The sequence below is a fragment of the Desmodus rotundus genome, chromosome 4 (genome assembly GCF_022682495.2).
Source record: "Desmodus rotundus isolate HL8 chromosome 4, HLdesRot8A.1, whole genome shotgun sequence".
Taxonomy (NCBI): Eukaryota; Metazoa; Chordata; class Mammalia; order Chiroptera; family Phyllostomidae; genus Desmodus; species Desmodus rotundus.
Genome location: NC_071390.1, coordinates 89,837,868 through 89,860,813, shown reverse-complemented (window position 1 = coordinate 89,860,813; position 22,946 = coordinate 89,837,868). Strand labels below are relative to the sequence as shown.

General features: G+C 39.4%; 1 protein-coding gene across 9 annotated transcripts in view; it reads right to left on the bottom strand.

The window, feature by feature from the left end:
* The window catches only part of BMPR1B (bone morphogenetic protein receptor type 1B), a 349,197-nt gene that overhangs the window by 82,227 nt on the left and 244,024 nt on the right, over positions 1-22,946 (bottom strand). Inside the window, exon 1 of one of the 9 annotated variants that reach the window (XM_024574916.3) lies at positions 17,330-17,402. The exons of 7 other annotated variants lie outside the window; for them this stretch is intronic. In XM_024574916.3, coding sequence (XP_024430684.1) covers positions 17,330-17,402 — 73 coding nt within the window. Of the gene's footprint in view, positions 1-17,329; positions 17,403-22,946 lie in introns of those variants that run through there. One more of the 9 variants, XM_045183777.3, reaches the window with a different exon arrangement.

Here is a 22,946-nt window from a genome sequence, read left to right as displayed (position 1 = left end):
GTGCCCAGGGAAGAGAAACAGAGAAGAAAAATATGGCAATTCAGGTTCAGTTATCTAGTACCCATCCATTAGAGGCATCATGGCATCTGTCTGAGGATATCTGTCCTGGGGAAAAAGAAGAAGGGGTTATCCCTCAGCTCACATACCCCACCAGTGGGTCTGGCCCCTGGCGGTTATCTGCCCCTTCCTTGCAAGATGTGCACAAGGAGGGAGTGGTTCCTGCCAGCGCCCCACCGGCTGCATCAAAGAGGCTGCAGGGCAGGAGGCCTAGAGGTAGGACAGAGTCCAGTCCCATGTTCACAAAGCAGGGCAGGCCTTCGTGGAACCGGTTGCTGCAGCTTTGGCGGCAGGAAGGGGTAGTTCCAAGAGGATTCTGGAGGGTGCACATGGGTGACCAATATAGCGAGTGCCCAAATAATTTTTCTAATGGATTATGTATACTATGTGTCAGATAAAGAACAGCTAAGGGGTTTTGTCCTAATCAATTAAAATGATGGAATTGCCATAAAGTGAAAGGAACGAGGGTGGGAAATAGAATTATGTTACTTCCTCCTTAAAGTGAGTCATGGATCTATGCAAACCACTGGAAAAAGTATGTGTCTCTTTCTGCCTTAATCTCCTGACCCCTGCCTACAACCTCAAACTAGCCACTCACCACCCCCCACCCCCAGCCCCACACTCACACTAAACTCTGCAGTCCTCGGGCCGCGCCATGCTCTCTCAGATCTCTCTGGGGTTTTGCTCATGGTGGTTCCTCTGTCTGGAGCTTGTTTACTTCCTTCCTTTGCCCAGATCACTCCTTATCCACTTTAGTTACCAACTCAGTCCATACCTCCTTTTAAGGAAGTTATTATCTGTCCTCAATGCATTCCTTGTATTTGTCTGCCTCCACTTCAGAACGTGAGCAAGGGTTTTTTCCCTTGAACCCATAGGGCATACTGTAACATTAGAAGATAGTAGATCTACAATAAATGTTTGGTAAATGAAGGAATAAATAAATGGTTTCTTCAAGTCATTTTATGTTTATTTTAAAAATACAACATTCATGCCTCAACCCAACTTTCAACATGAACTATTCCAACATTTTATTAAATCACCTCATCCTCCGAGACATCAAAGGTTATGTCCAAAGTCATGTAAGCAATAACAGAGCAACAATTAAAATTCAATTCTTCTGATTCCCACGAGAAAAAGCTGCTGCCTTCCCCCAGAATTCAGTTAATTCTTTGACAAGACCTGAGTCTACTGTGCCCTGGGATGGTTTGTATGATTGAGTCATTAAAGAGTAAATATGCCTGCTGCATTTTAATGCCAACTTTTAAACATAAAAATAAGATCATCGGGGAATAAAAAAGTCATTCTAGTGAATCTTAAATCTTGCATGACTCTCAAGGAGAGCGATAATATAATCAGATTTTGCGCAGTCGGCCCCATCTCAGACTTGTAGGTGAAAGAGCTTTTCCAACATGTTGCCTGTTATCTGCAGGACTAAGTGACACATTCAGTGAAGGCAGTTCTCCCGGGGCTGAGCCCAGCAAACTGCTCGGAGTGCCTTCTTGGACCCACTCCACTTCAATTCTGATGGAAAATGTGAGCACATTAGTTTTAGACTCAGTATAGGTTTCTGTCAGATAAACTTCTTGGCTGGCTAGATTTTCTGAACCTAGTCCTTTTCACTTGGAACAAATGTGTTATTCCAGAAGATGCCAACACATCATGTGTTACTGATACATAACAAGATTAAGAAGAAAAATGAAAACATTTGAAATACAAAACATACTTGGGAAAAAATTTCACAGTAAAGTGACCTGGGCAATGCCCTCAGCCATTTTCTAAAAGGATTTGGACAATATTTTAGGATTTAAGAGTACACCTAGATCCCATAAAATCTACAAAAGGTTTTAGGTTTACAGAGTTAAATGGCACGCAAAACAAAACATCACTATAATTTATAGTGAAAAAAATCAATTAAGTTGGAAACTTCCAAAGTTCTATTAAGTCATTTAAAAACTCTCCGATTTAATTATAAGAAACTACAAACTAATGCATCCTTCTGAAATGGATGGATTAAATCAGATCACTAGATATTGTGGCATTTTAATATTTTCCTAAACTAAAATGCTTCTACTAGAAAAATAATGCAGAAGACTCCGCTATCTAAAACACTAATCGCTCCACAACTCTGCTCACAAATCTCCCATTAATTCCCACTACCCATGGGGTAAAGTTCATGCTTCCTCTCCTGCCATTGACCAAGCAGCATAATTGAGTCCAGTGGTTCTCAAACTGTAGCTGCAAGTGAGTATCACCTGGATGGCTTGTTACAGCACAGATTTCTGGAGCCATCCCCTGAGGTTTCTGATTCAGAACATCTGGGTCGGGGCCCAAGAATTTATATTCCCAACAGGTTCCCATGTAATGCTGACACAGGGACCGCAATTTGAAAACCACTAGCTAGTCACCGTCTACCCTGTGTGGCCCGACCTCCACTCCCCCACACAAACGTCTGGCTCTGCACATTTCCTATCCTTCAATTTTGTTTGAACTATTCTAGATACTCTCATGCTTATAGACTCTAGGGTTAAAGGGACTTTTACAAAACCTGGGTGATGCAGGGCAACTTTATTTCAACTGTATTTGAATGCTGCCACAGCTGTAGTCCGGTTTACCTTGACTCAGCGTTAGCATCACTTGTTATTGATACTCTGATGGACACACCTCAAGCCCTGAGGTCACTCTCTCACCCCAGCGATGGCCAAGGCCCTGATGGGAGAAGCATGAGATGATACTCTGGAAAACAAATGGTTTTGTGATGACTTTGTGGGCATTTTTCCCAACCACTCTACTCCGAGACAGGAAAGACATTTCTGCTCCATTAAAAAGTAGGAAAGTAATGAGCACCTCTGATTCAGGAATGAGGCCTCTGGCCTACAGGCACACGCTCTGTCCCCAAGACAATCTTAATATGTGTAAGTAGAGTTCATGATAAAGGTCCACTGGCAAGTTAACAGGTGCCCACAAGGTCTGGACTAAAAATTATGAATAGCAGCTGTCCCCAAGATATCTTTTCCTTTTAATTGAGCAGGCAGGATTGCAGGAGGGATACTCTACTAAGTTTTTAGCAAAGGAAAAATTATCTGATTTTAACCAGAACTAACGTTGACTCTTAATCACAAAGAGTTTTTCTCATAAACCAGCTAATAAAATAGCAAATAAAACTGCCTCACTAAAATTCAGATTTCAGAGATAAAATACAGGGTCTGGCAGAAGTAACGCCACTGAGTGTGGTGGGGAAGGTACGTGAACGTCTCCCACGAGATGGGCAGCAATTTGAACATTTCACCTGAAATGTCTTGTGGTGCGCTTGAGTGTGACATTGTTATGTTACAGAATTGCATGCTTATGATTTTGTAATAAAAGATTTTTATGTAATAATAAAGGGGCATCATTTGTGCCAGACCCTGTTTTATTATAATTGATGTCAGAAAAAGCAAACAACCAGCAATGAAGAAGCCCTAATTAAGTATTTCATTTGTAGAGAATATTTTCTGGAACCAAAGTTTTCAATTATTAGGGGGAAAGAAAAACCCATAACGTTTTCTAACTAAAAAGGGGAGTGACTATGTATTTAATTTTGTTTCTGGTTATCTATTTAGTTGTATAAATTCCTATAATTATACAAAATTTGGAGCGTACTGGGTTCTCACAATTCATTTTTATAAAATCGTAACAGACTTTTTATCATTAAGAATAAAAAAATACTATAGGACAAAGCCAAATGAGTACCAGCCTCTTCTCCCCACTGTACTAAATGTGCTATTTATCACACCTGTGGACATTTCAGGAGCTTTACAGAAATAGAATTCACATGCCCTAAAATCCAACAATGTAACATGTTCAATGCAATGCTGTTTAGTATGTATACAGAGTTACACAGCCACATCACAATCTAATTTTACAACACTTTCTTCACCCCCAAAACAAGCACCACACCCATTAGCAATCAATCCCCATTCTCGCCCCTGGCAACCCCGCCCAGGTAACCCAGAGCAACTCACCCAGTTTCTGACAGTACGGTTTTACTTACTCTGGATTTTTCATAAAAACGAAATACTACAAAGCATGATATTTGCCTCTGGCTTCTTTCACTGTCCAAGCCAGTGAAAGAAGCTGGCTTGGACAGTGAAAGATAACGCCAAAGTTTATTCATGTTATAGCATGTATCAGTACTTCCTTCCTCTCTGTTACCGAACAACATTCGTTATACAGATACACAACATTTTGGGCAGCCACACATGCGGACCTTTGGGCTGGTTTTACTTTTGGCTATTATGACGATGTGCTGCTCTGAGTAGTTGTGTACAAGTTTTTGGTGGACATTAGGTTGTTATTTCTCTTGGGTATATACACAGAGGTAAAGCTTATGGCTCATACGGTAACTTAATACTTAACATTTTGAGGAACTGCCAGACTATTTGCCAAAGGGACCGCACCATTTTACGTTCCCGAAGTAGTGGACGAGGGTTCCGGCTCCCCCACTCTCACCGACACACGGTACCGCAGCCACCCGAGTGGGTGACGTAGCCCCTCCTTAGAGTCTTTGATTTTCACTGATAATAGCTAATGATGTTAAACATCTTTTCATATGACTATTGGCCGCTTGTATATATTGTTTGGAGAAACATCTTTCCAGATCCTTGCCCATTAAAAAAAATCTGAACAGACTTTTTATCATTAGTAATAAAATATTATACAATAAAGCTAAATAAGTACCAGCCCCTTCTCCCCACTATACTAAATGTGCTATTTATCACTCCCGTGAATAACACCATTTAAAATGGTGCTATTTATCTTATTATTGTTGATTTTAAGAGTTCTTTATGCAATCTACATTTGTGTTTGTTATCAAATATATTTTTTGCAAATGTATTTTCTCACTCTGTGGGGTCTTTTTTCACTTTTTTGTTGATGTATCTGAAGCATAAAAGTTTATTTTTTTTAATTGATGAAATCCATTTTATTTTTTGTTGTTGCTTGTGCTTTTGGTATCACATATAAGAAACTATTGCTTAACCTTGTGAACATTACTATATGATTGCTATCTAATTTACAAATGATGTATCACTCTTCAACATGGTTGGAACAATTTGTGTTCCAACTAACAGCCGTTAAGGGTTCTCATTTCTGCACACCCTTGCCAAATCTTGATAATGTCAGACTGTTAATTATTTTGCCAGCCTGTTGGCTAAAGCTCTGTAGTTCATATTATTTTAACTTGAGTTTCTCTATTTATTTAGCTTTTCTCCCTGTATTTCCATATTCCTCTCTGTGAATGTCTGTTCATGTCCTCTGCCATTGTTTTTGTATATTTTCATTTTCATTTTCATTTTTGAAGACATTCTTTACATGCAACTAATAATTAACACTTCTCAGTTACATGTCTTGCCATATGCTTTCCAACCGTCCAGGTTGTTCTTTGCTTATTGGTGATTTACTTTGTTGAACTAGCACAAATTCTGCTATTAAGAAATTCCAAAATATTTTTTGTTTTGAGTTTTTTACATCTTTTTAAACTTTGAGTTCTACAGATATCCTCCTCTAAGAGATGCTGTCCTGTACGACACTGGACACTTGCAGAATGGACACAAGAACCAGCTATTTTGATTCGGATCTAGACTCGCCCACAGATTAACTCTGTAACCTGAGACAGGCTGTTTAACCTTTCTGAACCCGCTTCCTCTTTTGAACAGAGGTGATAAGGACGGCACCTATCTCATGACGTGTGGAACTCAAATGAGTTAAAGTACATGAAGTGTTTAATACTTGGAATATCAGCTATTATTATTTCTTAACATTTTCAATTTTGGGATTTTTGCATTTAGCTTTCTGATATGCTTGGAGCTGATTTTGATACATGGTATGAGGTGAGCCTTTCAAATGGTCTACCTGTCCCCAGTGACCTCCAGTGTCCCCTTTGACACATATTGTCTATATATATATATATATATATATATATATATATATATATATAAAATGTGTTCCTTTGGTCATAACCACACTATTGTAATTACTATAGTTATATAGTTATAAAACTGTTATATAGTTAAAAACCATAATATGTTTTTATATCAAGAAGAGGAGGTTTCTCTACATTGCCCTGTGCTTAACATCTACAAATGAAGACATTCATAAATTAAAGGAAAAGAATCCTGACATTTGTATCTTTGGATTTGTGAATTATAAAATCACAAATGAAATATTCCAGTTATTGTCTATGAGATGATTAACTATGAGGAACTATAAGAACTACCCGTAACTATAAGAATGACACTTTTTTAAATCTCTAGACCTTTTCAATTATTTTGTAGATGATAAGGTAATGATACACTAAAAGCCATAGGAATAATAAACAAAGACTCTAGAACAAGAAGTAAAATGTTAAAGAACTTTTAGGGGGTAATTTTGCTCAAGAATCCTGCAGGTACAAAGAGAAGACTTGAAATCTTCAACAGATCTTAACACCCCGTAAGTAGCAAAAACAAGAATCGAAGCAAAGCTGCAGAACCAAAGATCAACTATTCTCATTAAGATGGCAAAAACCACAGTCTGGATTCAAGGCTACTAAAGAAATAGTCAAAGAAGAGGTAGAAAAATTAGGATCAACAGTACAAAAATTTTATCTGGTAAAGACAGTTCATCAATTATTCTAAGACATTCTACAGCAAATGCCCCACACTGTAAAGCCCAATGTGTAAATCTAAAGGATCCCAGGATAAGTGATATCCTACAGCAGAAAGGAACAGCAACCTTGTAATTTTAGCATTAAGAAATAAATCTGTAGAGGTGTTAGCCCTCACTCTCAAGGTATATAAAGCTGCAGATCACATTTCTAGTTTGCAGTCATAGCAACTCAGGATATTTTGCAAATCGTCCCTTTAACTTAACATTTGCAGGAATCTTAGGAAGAGGAAAAAAGGAAGTATGCTCCATTCTTCAGTGCAGAATGCAAATATTTTTTTCCCAGAAAATAGAGGTGTTCCTAACTTTGTCTTCTCCTCACCTCAGATGCTAAGATAATGTGGCTCAGGAAAAAAAAAAAAGTGTGTAAATTGCATTCCCATGAGAACTAAATTACAACAGCCTAAATGTGTTAAATACAGAGTACTTTCTACAAACTAGTATATATTAGAATAAATAGGAAAATCAAAGCAGACATTATGAGGTCTGAGCTTTTTTCATACACTGAATTATTTATTTGTGGTGGTGAAGGTTTGTGTTTTTACCATCTGTCTCTTAAATAAAAAGTTCACGTGGCAAAGACTGTTTTGACAGCAATTCTGAAGTCAAATTTAAATGTCATTCCTCTAAGAACAAAAACTCTTGAATCCCAAGTTCTGGTTCTGGTTCTACAAGTAATAGTGAGACTTGGGGAAAGTCACCTAACAACTGTATGCCTCCTCATTTTCCTGACTGTGAAAAGCAGGAACCACAAATAGATCATTAAAATCAGCTCAGTCTTTTAAATTGGAGTACGGGTGCCTGCAGCATGTATTCCTACTGGGTTTGCTTCAGGTTGTGTGGATGTTTGTTTATGTAATAGCACTCTATTTTCTGTTGAAAGGAACCTCCAGCCCCATCATCCCACACACAAACTACTTCCGTTTTTACTTGAAAGAAATTCCTTTTCATGGTTCACAGTACATTAGAGACAGCTGCATTGCTGAGCTTCCTCCAGAACTTTAAAAAGCTGCAGATGTAGCCTGTGTGACATGGATCATGGAACAAGACAATTCCAAGTGTTTATGCTGCCGCTTCTCTGACCCTCTTTTAATGTTATATTTTCCGGGGTGTTGCCTGCCTACATTAAGAGTGTGTGTGTGTGTGTTTATTTTAAATCAAGCCCCCGAGGGAATGCAGGAGTTTTCTAAATCACTATCTTGAGTGCTAACTTCCAAAGCAAGATAAGGTAAAAAAGTACATTTCCAGTTAATGACATTTTCAGCATAGACGGTCAGTGCCTATTAGCTTCCAAAGAGGTGACCCTCACAGAAACCACACATTCTCTGCATGTGTTTCCATATTGCCCTGGAACACACAATGTTTGCCTGGAAGACTCAATTCTGGACTCTGAACCAGCAAAACCAGAAATACTTATCTAGGATAAGAAGAATTCTGGCACAGGGCATTTCCAGCAGAAGCTGGAGTTATAACTTGGTTGATTTCCAGAAGTCCCTAAAATGGCATGTACAGCCACACAGACAAACTGCTCGTTGGGAATGACATGCTGAATAGAGCCGGGGGTGCGGGCACAGGGCGAGGAGCATCTACACAACAATATGGTGCTTTCTGAGGGCATCACAGAGCCAAACTCTCAAAGTCTTCCAGGAGCCTATCAGGTGTCCAATAACTATCTGGAGACAGAGATTATTTGATTAATATATCTTAGGAAGAGAGGAAATTTGGGATTCTCATTTCTAGTTCACTCTCTCAGAAATCCTTTAGTTCATACTTGGATTGTTCCAAGTAAATTAAGAATTACTATCCTTTCTTCATCAATCAGGGGCAATATCTTAATAGTCCTAGTACAACTGTTTTATTAAACAATAAGCCATACTAACATAATATTTTATGAAAGAACATCTAAGTTGGATATATGGGTGAGTTACTCTTGACAATTTCTTTTAAATACATGATAATGAAATAGGTTTTTATCTTGGTCAGAGATGCAGGGGGCAAGGGGGTTGGGGAGAGATTCTCTCTGTAGGTAAAGAATGAACTGGAATGTATTAACTCTAATCTAGGGTGAATAAAATCCCTTGAGGGGGGTATCTTAATCAATTGCATCTTTCTGAGCTTAGCTCCCAAATATCTGGTTTAGTAGATCTGGGGTGGGGTAAAGAGAAATGCATCTTTAAAACGACCTACAGTGATTCTGGTGTAGGGAATACATTGACCCATGATGTGAGGACAACTGCAGACTCCTTGTTTCGCAGATGGATGAACACTGACGGCGCACTCTCCCAGGTTGCGTCCTTTTCCACAGCCAGTGCAGCCAACCTGCAGCCAGCGCTCACTGCAGCATCTGCAGGAGCCCTCGTGTCACCTGACCCCGGATCCAGGTCTCCTCTGCCACACTGCACCACGCTGCCACAAACAAAACACACTGGCCCACTGGTATATTGCTGTTGGCAAGCACCAAAATCTGCTCAAAACCTTTACAAATGAAACCCAGCTGCTTAAGCTCAATACCAGATGTCTTCTACAATGTGTGGCTTTGATAGATTAAATTGAGCATAAGAAAGAGATGAAATATATAAAAATCAAATTTGCAAGATGTTTGTCATTAAGTCTGTTTAACAAAAAAACAGAAAATTATATTTTTTCACTGTAAGAGGTTAAGTAGGGTAGATTAATAATATTCATAGCAGCTACTAGAATGCTTGTTGAGAATAAATGGTTCTGTGTACATTCAGAACATCCAGGCCAAAAACAAATCTCCAGAAGTTTCCATTGAAAAAAAAGCCATATGTCTGTGAAATCACATGATTTAGCACAAAGGTGCATTTCCTTCAGACCCGTCCCCCAATTTGAACAAGTTTTCAATCAGGGCATAGGAAATTAAGTAGGAAATATTTAGTGATATTCCCTGATTTCAATAAGCTGTAATAATCCTGTGGAAACATACATATAAGAAACACATGTGTGCGGCTATGTAGAATATGTATAAGAAAGTGTGGGAGTAAAAAGGCAATTTGTTTAGCAACCTCAATTAGGCGGCATCTACCCTTCTGTGACTGTGTCCCGAGGAAACTCCCCTCCGATGCTGTTTCCCAGGTCACTGCACAGTCTTCAATCACTCAGCTGATCCCAGAGCCTGAGGTGGGCCCGGGACCACTCACACACTCCTCGGAACAGCCGCTGCACACTCCCTCACTCAAACAGCTGAGGGTTCATGGGGAAACATAACATATCTTTCCCACAACACTAACATTTCAGAAATAAAAAAGGAACAAAAGAAGACTTCGTAATGCAATTTGAAAAATCACTGAAGTATATTAACGTTAATCAATTCAAATATTCAGTTCAGATTTAGCCCTTGAAAAGTGCATAATCATTAAAATTATACACAATTATAATTGGCAGATTTTTCTTCAGATTTTAAAAGAATTGTCTTAGTTTCCCTTTTAAAGAGAAACCAAAATAAAGCAAAAGACTTTAGCAAAGGCATAGTTCGAACACAAATATCCCTACAAACACAGTAACAGAAAGATAATTTCACGCAGAGTTTGCAGAGCAAACCCAGGCGCAGGCTTTCTGAAGCTGTGTGCTGTTGGCCTTGGCATAGCTTACATGTGAAAGAAAACAGAAATGGCCAGAAAAATTTGAAGAGGCCTTGCCACATGAAGTTGTCTCACACTTGGCTGATAGCGCATCAGTGCAGTTCCCACATCACAGCAGTTCCACAACGGAGGCAAAAGCGACATTAAGTCACTATTTCTGTACATGTGAAATTCCCATAAAATTGTGAAGATACCAAGATGAAGTTGGGAACACTATGTACCACAGGACAGTCGGGCAGTAAAAAACAATGAACTTCAAAGCCCTTTTTTTGCACATATTCATGAGGTTTTTTAAGACCTAAATTAGACATGCAGATTAATTTTACTCTGGACTCCAGACGAGGTCAAAAGCATAGTTTCAGATATTAACTTCCCAGTATCTGATCAAATGGAAGATGTGCGCAGCTGGTCTCAAACCTGTGGCCTGTTAGGTTTCCTAATGCAAAAGTTATGAGCTGTTCTTCGTGAGACATAAGGTTTGCAGCTACTGGTTTAATAAAGGAGTAAAAATTGTACATAATAATCTGACAGAACTAAAAGTCTGCCAAGTATTGAACACCTTGTTTCATATATTATTTTTGACATCACCTGAATATCTTAAATTTCTATAATTTCATACTCCTTCATTTACTGTTGAAATAATTATGTAAAAATTTATTATTACTATTATTACTAAATAATTACTATTATTTTTGGTAACATTTCCTAGATAGCAAGGAATATGGAAAAATATTGAAGTGTTTTTTCTCATTTTCTAAGCATATAGCTAATAAATAAGTCACTCAGCAGCCAGCAGGAATTCACTGTAAATAGAGGAGGACTGGAATTCTTCACACTCCTACCATAAATGACAGCAGCAGCTGTTTCAGAGGTTGTGGACTGTCAGCCGAATCCAGAACCTCTTCCGGAAAACGTCCCTTGACCACAGTGTCTCCGCTCTTTCCATCTTGGTACTGGGGAACTACACACCCCAGCTGGGTTACATCTGATTACGATAAGGCTTAGCAGCCAAGCAAAGTCTATCTCCAAAAATGTCAAAATAAGAGACAAAGAAACATTTATCAGTTAACTCCAGAAAGTCAAGCTGAAAAACGTCTTGGGAAATCAGGGAACACAGACACTGTTTTGGGCCACGTACAAAGCAATGAGCATGTCCAGGGAGACAGACTCCTCCATGCAGCGAGCACTGCGTGCACTAGGGATAGAGCAGCAAATAAAACAGACAGTCTCCTCCTGCTTCCAGCAGGAGAACAGCATGTATAATGATAAACCATGACATGTACTACAGAGGAAAAATACGACTAACAATGAGGATAATGTAAGGGATCTCATTTAATTTAAATTGGTAGGAAAAACTTTTACCTGACATTTAAATAGATAGGCAGAGTGGATAAGCAAAGAACTCTGATGCCGTGGAGGCAACGTATGTGACACCTGAGGGATAAACGGTTTGGATCATTCCAGACAGGAAAAGGCCAACTTGGTTGGTGATCGATGAGTAGTGATATGACCTGCAAATGGAGTTGGGGACCATAAAAAGAGCTGGATTTTATCCTCAATGCAAACAGCATCCATTAAAGATTTTTAAACAGAAATAAGGGAAGAGACACACACAGAAGAGAATTTGGGAATGTCCTGAGGCCCCTTGGAGACACAGATGTAGGGATGTTCTGGTCCTCAGGGCCTCCGGGTCCCACGGGACCTGTATTTCCTTGGGCTTGTCTCTATACTTCCTTCTCTCCTTACATTTCTGTCCTTTATGACAAAAATATTAATGCTAATAATGTGATTTTACATGAAAAGCTAACTATCAAAGGAATGGGAAAAAAGATGATATCCAAGCAGAAAAATCAGTTAATCCAAAAGCCACAGCATCTCCAGTGCAGGAAGAAACATGGTAGGACCTAAAAGTAAGGACTAGCTTATTCCGAGCACACAGTCACATAATCACCCTTAGAGACTTTAACATTAAAATGTCACAAAAAATATAGTAAGACGGCCAATGTAACTATTTCACAGATTTTTTAAAAGTGTAATAATTGAGACCAACAGGGAGAGCAGGCTGACAGCTGGGGGTGGGGAAGGCTGCAGGGTGGATGGATTGACTGAAAAAGAGAAAAAAAAAAAAAACAGGAAAAGAACTCATAGACACAGACACCAGTGTGCTGATTGCCAGGAGCAGGGGGTGGAGAGTAGGGGAGATAAATGGTGATGGTGAGACACTGACTTGGGATGAACACACAATACAGTGTACAGATGATGTGTTGTAAAATTGTGCCCCTGAAACCTGAATAATTTTCTTACCCAGCATCACCCCCCTCATTAAACTTAATTTAAAAAGGTGGGAAAAGATGACAGAGTCCATATGGACCTAAAATGGAGCATAGGGAAAGCATGGTAGAAAATTTAGTTAATTAATCCATTTTCCTATAATTATTTATCAATACTTTGTCTTATTTAAAGATTTGATCAAGACCTGTGTGAATTCTAAAAATAAATATGCATTTGAAAATTGAGGGAAAAACTTATTCATAAACTTGTTCCTGGCAGTTCTAAGTCAATAAAAGATTTATAAAATGTTATTTTAGATTCAATTGACTTACAAATTTTTTTCAATAAACCTTAATTTGAATGTCTCTGACCTTTCTAACACTATTATTCATCCAGAAGTTTCCACGTACTTGCAAATTAAAAATAAAAATGATCTAGCACACATATTTACATACACATACATATACATGACTTACAAATGTGGTTTCTACTACTATTGAAAACATAACTAACTTCTCAGAAGAGGTACAACCAAATGATCAGAGTTTGTAGTGAACAGTTATGCGACTGTCCACCACCAAATCCACGCAGCAGAAACGAGAACTACAGTTTAGTCACTTTACTCCCAGGTACATTATCACAGAGCTCATGTTTCTTACATCTGTGATGCTCACCACGACTTACGGTTATTGCCAATTAATAGGCCGAGATTAATTGTTGAAAGTGCCACCTAATAGCTGCAATAGAAAATATGTTAAACACAGAACCGCATTTATGCCTTTAACAGCTGTGTTGGTCTAACAGTTCGGATTTTCACTACATTTTGCCATATGGTAAGACGGATCATTTTTCACTTAAAATATCACCAAAAACGGATGCCCCACAGCAACATTGCCATTCTTATTTTGAAACTACACAGTCACAGCCATGTTGGTATCCATCTGTTACTGCATTCCTTATTTGCCTTAATTCTACTTAAAATATTTAATAACAATGATTTTTCTGAATTTCAATTTAGCATCAACCAAGTCAAACACAAATATTGCAATAGGAAACCTATGGAATATGACCTGGCAGGGAAGAGGCAGGATGTAAAATCTGGGTTATAGAAAACTCTAAGAACCACAGAGATTGGGACCTATTTTTTTTTCATTGGATTTTGGGATTTTCCTGTATTTAAAAAGATCTGATTCCTAGTAAATTCCATATTCTCTTTAAAAACTCTTGATTCCTTTCTTCAGTGTTGTGTAGTTTTCTGACTACAGGTCTTTTACCTCCTTGGTTAGGTTTATTCCTAGGCACTTTATTTTTCTTGTTGCTATATCAAATGGCATTTTTTTCTTGAAACACCAATCCAAAAGAACCTGTGCACCCCAGTGTTCATAGCAGCACAATTTACAATAGCCAAGTACTGGAAGCAACCTAAGTGCCCATCAGCAAACGAGTGGATCCAAAAACTATGGTATATTTACACAATGAAATTCTACGCAGCAGAGAGAAAGAAGGAGCTTATACCCTTTGCAACAGCATGGATGGAACCAGAGACCATTATGCTAAGTGAAATAAGCCAGACGGTGAGGGACAAATACCATATGATCTCACCTTTAACTGGAACATAATCAATAGAAGAAAAAAGCAAACAAAATATAACCAGAGACATTGAAGTTAAGAACAATCTAACAATGGGCAGGGGGGAGTGGGGAGGGGACAGTGAGGAGAGGGGATTACAGGAACTACTATAAAGGACACATGGACCAAATCAAGGGGGAGGGTGGAGGTGGGGGAGGGAGGGGGGTTCAGCTGGGGTGGGGTGGAGGGATGGGGAGAAAAGGCACACAACTGTAATTGAATAACAAAAAAAAAATTTTTTTAAATAAATCTGATTCCTATCTCCTATCTCACCCTTTTCCCGTAAACTCTTTATTCATGTAGAATTAGTGCTAAACTGAAGACAAAAAGTTGGTTGCCAATTTTTATCTTAATCTGATTGTTATAATAATTCATCACCATGATTTTCAGGTGGGAAAACACTGCAGAAATTTTCACATACACATTTAACAGGAAGCTAAATAAAAAGTTCAGCTTTTTAAAATGCTGGAACACGAGGCCCATCCCTGTCAGGAAGGGCAGACTGTTGCTACTAACCTGTGAGAAGAACAAACAGTGAGGGTCCATTCGTTCGGGGGTCTATCAACCTGTCACATTTATATCCTCGCTGAGTTCCTCTAGCAGAACTTAAGACTGGTAGTGACCAAAATGATACTTTAATACTATTTGCACATTATACTACATTTGCTATAATTGTCTGTAATTCAGCACTGTGTGTTGAAAAGTAAGAAGCAGGGTAATATAAATACCTCAATCCTTAAAATAATACATTTTAAGTAGAAATGAGCACTACAGATTTTCACCATCTCAGTTCACATTTTCACTTTTACAAGAAGGCAATTCTCCATTTTGCAATCCCTAGTTTTAAACAATGCATTTCTGAAGCAATCGCATTGTGCCAATATAAAAAACATGAAGTTCAAAACGTCTACCAAGATGTACCCTTGCTGCCTTTCTTCCAAGCCTGTGCCTCCTCAACTAAAACATTTAAGATAAGATTTACACAGTGATAAGATTTAGGCTGAGCCAACCTTGCTACGGTGCTCCGGGCAGGAAGAGCCCTGTCCCCTCACGGAGACTTGGCGGAGCTCTGCACCACTGAAGGTGCAATTGCGATAGCGAGCATATTCCTTCCACACAGGGCTTTCGGGTTTCCATACAGTTAGTTCCAAACTATTTTTATTAGCCTGAACCTCACTCACACTCTCCAAATGTCTCAAAGTATCCTTTTGAAACATGTTTACTTTAAATAAGGATTTAAGGTCTTATAAATGCATAAATTAATATTATTAATAATGATACTAGTCCGAACACACCTGCAGATAATACTATGCATCAGACACTATTCCAAGTGCTTTCTGTGTATTTACTCATTTTGTAATCAAATCAACCCCTAAGGTCAATATTATTATTATCCTCATTTTATGGTTGAAAAAATTGAGGAACTAATAAGATACCTCATTTGAGTTTACACACCTAGTAAGTGGTAGAGTTAAGATTCAAACCCAGTCATTCTGGGTTCAGAGTTCATATTCATAACCACTATACTACAGAATAAATTAGAAACGCACACACACAAGTGCCCTGGCCAGGGGGTCAAAGGCTATGTTACCTAGAGAAAAGCAAGGAATGTCTCTGAGTTTCAATGCCCTCTTCGGAAAAGTAAGACAGCTATACATTATTGTTGTGTATATTCTAAGCCTAACATTTATGACTCAAAGATTTGCTCTTTAGCATATGGCCTCTTTGCTTTTTATTGGTATACATCAATAATGGATCTAGTTTTTCATATATTTCAAGGACAATGCTGAAAGAAAATGAAGTTACCCTCTGGCAATCAAGGAATACTACAGCATGAATACGGGAAGGAGAATTTCACATCACAGGTAGCATGCTTTGAGCTTCCTGAAACGGCCTTAACATATAGTTACCCCGATGCCTTTCCAGTCTCTTCTACAAGGTATAAGATTACAATAATTGTTTGGGAAAATAAACTAGCAAATCAGGTAAATTACCTATTGTTCCTTCATATCAATACACAAAACTACCTATTGTTCCTTCATATTAACACACAAAACTCCTTTGAGTTACACTTACCTATACCCAAACTTAAAAGCATTTTCATGTAGCCACACCATAAAATACGGTACCTGAATACTGTTATGGAGTATGCTGAGATTATGAAAACATTCATCTTATGAGTGCCAATCAAAAGTGCATGCCAGCTGACCGTACATACGTCTCAAATAAGCAGCACTGCCAAACTGGCTCTATAAAGTGCACTCACAAGCACATGAGGCTGAACTCTGAGTGCGTTTTGATCTCCTCCATATTCCCTTTGTCCCCTGGCAGAATTTTATGAAACCTTTTTCTCTTTCCTTCCAGCTGCAGGACTCCATCGCTGCAAACCCCCATCACAGACAGTTGTTTCATATTCATTATGTTTCTTATCCGTTGAGTTATTTCATGTTCATTATCTTTCTCCTAACGTGAAAATATTTCACCTACTCTTATAATTACTCTTTTATTTCTTAAAAAATTTTTGTTACCCTTTCGTCAACTTTATACAAGAATAATTCTTCTAGACAAAATGATCACTAAGTAAGCCCTGTTCCTAAATGTGGATAAACTTCTGACATAGTCACAAATTATAATTATTACCATTATAAAACTAGAGATTTACTCCACGCATCCATATAAAAATTCAAACAAACTTCAAAGTTAATTAGCTAATCTATAAAAATCTAACAGCATTCAACTCAAAATGATCAAAACAAAGTTTATTAGAACTGTTATTTTCCTAAGTTCTCCACATACAAACTGTCACAGTATGCTGCCAATCCACTTTATTAAACTCAAAGTTCCAAGTGGACTGCACTTAATTCTTAGTTGCTAGAGAAAACAAAAACTTTGAATCCCCTTAAAGTCATTCTAATACATTATCTAGGAAGCTTTGCCCTAATAGAGAAAATAGTAAAATTACAGAGCAGTTGGAGGATGGGGTCTGAAAATGTTGAGCCCTGAACTTTCCATCCTGTGATAAAAGCCACAAAACCAGACACTAACGGAGCCCCCGTCGGCACTGCACCGTGGGGCACTGATCTTCTTACCCCGCGTGTGCACAGACAGGAGAACGAGCAGGGAAATGTGGAGCTGCCAGCTTAATTCTTCCAGCCAGCTCATTACAGTGGGACAGCAGTGAGTGTGACCTTCCAGCTGAAGCCTCCTGTTTCTTGCCTCTCCTTCTTTCACCGAGACGCCTGTGCTGCCACTCTTGTCAGAGCTTCAGGCAAGCCCGCCAGCAAGCCTGAGACAGGACCGTGGAAGACAAGCCTGTTACAAACTGGTGCTGTCACCACAGAGACTTCAACTGATCACCTCGTGGGGAGGACAACAAAGGGCAGTGAGGACCCGGAGCAGGACTGTTTTCTTAAGAAGAGAGCATGACCCGGCTGCCCACACAGGGGCCGCACAGCACAGGCAGGTGCCTCCCCAGCACGGCCGAGCCCTCGTGCCCAGAGCTCCCGGCAGCTCTGCAGGGATTCCAAAGCAACACACACCTGCACTGCACCGTCATGAAACAGGCTATCTCTATTTATGCGCTCCCCGTTTTCTCTGGGCTAAAATTGGTCACTGTTTGGGAATCGTAGAAAGACAAGGAGAAACACAACATTATCTTTGATGAAGTGATAGAAATACTGCAACACATCCAGTGCCATGCTATGGTAGCTTTCTCACACTGTATCCACATTTAAATAATGAAGCAAATGCCTTTGAATCAAGTGCTCAGATATGGGAAAGGATGTAAAAGTCATTCCTTAATGAATATTTCCAGTTAAAATATTTCAGTTAAGCCACTCATTAATCAGTTCATTTTAAATGACTATAGTTTGAAGTTTCCTATATAAAAAATAAGAACTACTGTGAACCTTACCACTTACTATGTAAATAAAACCACTGTAAGTTATTCAGTTTTTTAATATTTTAAATGTAATTATGCCTCAATGTAAACAATGCACATTTTGTAAAATTTGATTTCCCATGATATTCTGAGTGATCTTTTTTGACACTAAAAGACTTTTAAGAGGCTATCTGATTTCTTTCACTCTGAGAAGTGACAATGAAGGAAGAGCAAGCAATGTAAATGGACTGTCTGTACGTGCGGACGCAGCCCTGTGCCACAGGCAGCTACAAAGAGGAGTCGTTACTAAGGGTTCAGGAGTGTGAGCGCACAGGTGCACTGCGATTTGGTCACATCTAAGACATCATCAAGTGTGTTTGCTTGATATTTTAGGATTTATTATCTTGGAAAAAATCTCTGCCATCTTCACTTTCAAGGGTCACCCCACCCCTACACACAGGCACCGGCACCTCCCAACATGACCCTCTGACATGCCATTCCACTCTGTTCTCTGGCTTAAGGTAGCCCAGCAATTGCTGTCTAAGGCTTTACAAACACCCACAATTCCCACTTTCATGAGATGAATTGAACAGAAACCCTGGAGTATACTCAGCTTAAGAGACTACACATTTTGTATTTCTCAGAAGCCATGCAACCAACTTGTCAGGAAAATGGAAGCTGGGGCGGTGCATGAGGCAGTCTTTCAGTGTCATTGACCCACATCCCCTTAAATTAAGAAGGGAGATTGAGGCATAACCAACATGAGTAAGAGTGATTAGGAGCAGAGAGGTTACATGTGGGAAAAGCAGTCAAAAATCAGGCAATAGAATCTCTTGTTCAAACCTTCTATATTGGGCTCAGAGCCACATCTCAACATGGTTCCGCTGCCAATTTGGAACCCGGCCTTGTGCTCCAGGATGAGGAGTGCACGGCTGAAATGTGGGACAGCTCCCACCGCTCGCATTTCCCCACACGGGCATCCACACGCGGTTCGGAGCATGAATAGAGAATAGTTGCTCTCTCCCCAGAATCCTAATTCAGTTCAAAACCATTCACATCAGCAATCATTTCTGAGTCTGTACTATGCGCTGCCTGAAGTACATGCACTCAAGAAATTTACAATACCACAGAAAAAGCTATTTATTTTATACACAATACATATGAGAGAACTAAGTTTAAAAAAGTAGGATATTTTAAGATGAAGCATCCTCAAGTGAAGTAAAGACAGAAAATCAGAGCAAGAGATGGATTATACTACTTTGAAGGAACAGCTGGAGGTGAAATATTAATTGAACTTATTTAGACAGAAGATAGAAAGGGAAGAACAAGAATTAGAAGTAAGATTAGATATTTCCCTTGTGCAAGAGCATGAAAAGAAAAAACCTTGCTGGAGCAGGGCGCTCCTATTAGTAAAGAGTTAGAAGGAAAGTTAGAGTGGAACCAGATTGCGCAGGACTCTGAGTACAGGTTGCAAAGTTTAGACTACATATCATATAATAACTAAAGGCTTTGAGCAACTGGATTGACAAATTTAAAAAAGGCTTGGGATTCCAGCACAGAGGATGAGTCTCTGAACCTAAACTTCCAACTTTGCGAGAAGTGAAAATCAGAAGCGTGAGAGGGTTCCACTTAGTCAAACATGTTGTTAACAAAGAATTCTTTCTTTCATCTGTGATACTAAGAAATTCAAGATGTATCCTTATAAAACCTTCCACTTTCTCTATATGATTTAATATATGCTGGATGCCAACACAGAGAGACATGTTCTATAAAATGCATAATTAGGTTCCAGACAACGAGGCTCAAATGACCTAATAAAACCCTTATAAGGTAGATGAGAAATCTGGCTTGGCAAACAACCCTAATTTGCATATGGTTCAGCACGCTCTTCTTAAAGTATACACCAAGTGAGGCTACAAAGAAAGCTCCGAATATGAAAGGTCTCAATTTGAAAATACACACAAGAGAAGAAGAAGGAAGTAGAAGAGAAGGACTGCAGACTGTACTGCCACCGTGAATAGGACGGGCCACCACCGCACGTCACTGCGGAATTCCTGCACAGACCCACTCACTCTCGGTTTGTGGGGTCTCTGGAGCAGAGAGCACCTGTCTGCTATCTGTGTAACCTTGGGCCAACTACTGAGACTCTGTTCTATGGTTTGTTCATTACCCAACTGCTAAGATGTTATGTAGATTAGGCAGGAAAATAAATATAAACAACTGATGATGGAACCCAGAGCAGAGGACATCAGACAATGGTAAGCAATTTCCTGACAATTCTCACTACTCCCCCACCTTCTCACAAAAAAAGGCAACCCCCCCCTTATTAACAATAATGTTCTTTAATGTAACATTTACCAAGTTGTTCCCGTCACAAGCAACATGAATGTGAAAACAAGGATATAAAGTACAAAGCACCATATTTTGCCGTGTATAATGTGCTCCCATGCATAGTATGCACCCGTGTTCTGTGTGCATTATACACAGGATTATCATAGCCATTATTATACCCATGGTCTGTAACCATCGTGCCCATGTACAGTGCACATCCTTATTTTTCCCTCAAAAACTTGGGCAAAATGGTGAATACTATACACAGCAAAATACAGTATGTCTGATGTTATCAAGGTGTTACATTTTTCAACTATACCTGCAAAGGCAAATATTTATTTACTCAAGTTATTTTTACGTAATTTATTAAATATTCGTGTCATCGAAACAGAACTACATGAAAGTTTTAAATTATATCTTTTCAACAATTTGATGTGTGACTTGTCTTCACAAAAAACCCCAGATCTCCTGATTTCATGTATTTGTCCAGTTGTAAACTGCGGTTGGGGACTGTCTCGTGAACGGGAGGGGAGAACGTTACTAAGTAACGGTGTGTGTGGAGCATGTGGGCGCTCCAGCAGGTGTTTTGCTAAGGGCGTGAATTCAAGTGCAGCTCAACACTCGCTTCAGTTCAAAAACCGTGTGGACTTCTGTGTGGCTGATAAGAGTCTCTGTAGAGAAAATACTTTTTAAAAAATGGAAGTTGTAGCTTTTGAATGGGCTACTACATGCATTTAGATTGTAAGGCTTTGATGTTAAATGTGTCTATTTAATGGTTTCTTGAAGTTCTTGACGTGTATGGTAGCACAGCAAACTCATAGGACTTAGTATCAATTGTAAATTTGGGGGATTTTTTTACAGTATTGAATAATGAGGTGAATGTTGGTTTCTTTATTACTTGAACATTTCTGCTAATATTATATTTGGAACAACATCTGCTTTTTAATTAAACTTCTATTCGTAGACACAGACACCTTAAAAATTTGTAGTAAAACTATGTCTATTAAAAAAAAGTGCCCACCTTCAGGACAGAACTGCCCCTGGAGTGAGTGAAGACAAACATACAGAGAAACAGTGACTGCACAGCCCTGTGACTGCCCGCTGTGGGGAAGGGACACGGGAAGCACAGTGGGTAAACAGATTTACCGGCTGGGGGTGGGGAGTGGACTTGTGCGGAACAGGCACCTGAACTTGGTCTTCAAAGATGAGCAGGAGTTCACAGGGGGGAGGGAGGGCAAGGAATATTAAGCTGAGAGGACAGATAGTACAGACGTTTATGAGCAGGAAAAAAGAGCAGTGTTTGCAGAGAATATGAGTCTGAGACAGTGGATGTGCCCAGAGAGCAGCGAGCTCAGGTACACATGGACGGGGAGAAGTTGGACGGGGCCTTACGTCTCATCGTTTGGTTTGATTTGATCCTACAGACACGGGAAGCAATGCCTTCATTTGTCAGGAGGTATTCACACAGTTTACTTTCCATTGTGTGAACGGACTGCAACCATGTCTTGCAGCTGATCACATTTCAAAAGAAGCTGGTAAAGTTTTTGAGACAGGATAAAAATATATTTTCTTTTTTATCTAAGAAAATGTAGTGATATCCTTACTGCCCTAAATGAGTACCAGGTGAGTGTTTTTTTTATTACTTGAACTTCCCTTCTAAGAAACATCTACTTTTTAATTAAACTGCTGTTCAAACACACAGACACCTAAAAACAACAGCTATTCCCTGCTTCCCACTCGAAGCCATAGCATCTGAGGCCCCTACCACCCCACTGAGTTTTTCATTTAAATATTTTTCAAACTTGCATACTTGGTGTGCCCAAAATAGAAAAGTGCATGCAGAAAGGCACTGAAGATTTCCTTTTATTATTCTGAATTTTAGCCATTCACTTCCACATACACTATCCGCTGGTGGTTGTAAAAAGTTACTCCACTCTGGAGACAAAAACAAACAGAACTCAACTGCACAGAAACGTTTTCTCTGACTTCGGAGTTCGCAAAGCCCACAACGTCAGCCTGCTTTTTCCAGGCTGCCCCCTGCCGCCCCACCCCTCCCCACTCTAATTTGCAGCATTCCACATCGCTGGTCATTAACAGCCCAGGGTCCCCTTGGGCTGCAGTGAAAGACCATCACATCATTACAAACAAACACTCCCTTCCTCCCTCCCAGGAGTGACACATTATTCTGAGCACGTCTTCCCTCTTCCTTTCATGGCCTTGCCAAGGTCTCCATGAGTGGGAAGGGGTAAGAAGAGAGAGAAAATATCCCACAACTTGTCTCAAGCATGGAGAGGACGATTTGTGTTCTTTCTGACGGGATGTGACTGTCACGGCTGATCTGCTTTCAGGCCGAGATCACATGTGATAAGGGCTGACCTTCTTTAAGTATTCACACACTATGCGCTCATGGAGAGCAGGCAGCACACAAAAGTCCTTCAGATGTTCTGGGCATCAATCAAGTGCACAGCATGGAGCCTGCCAAACTTTTCTTCCAT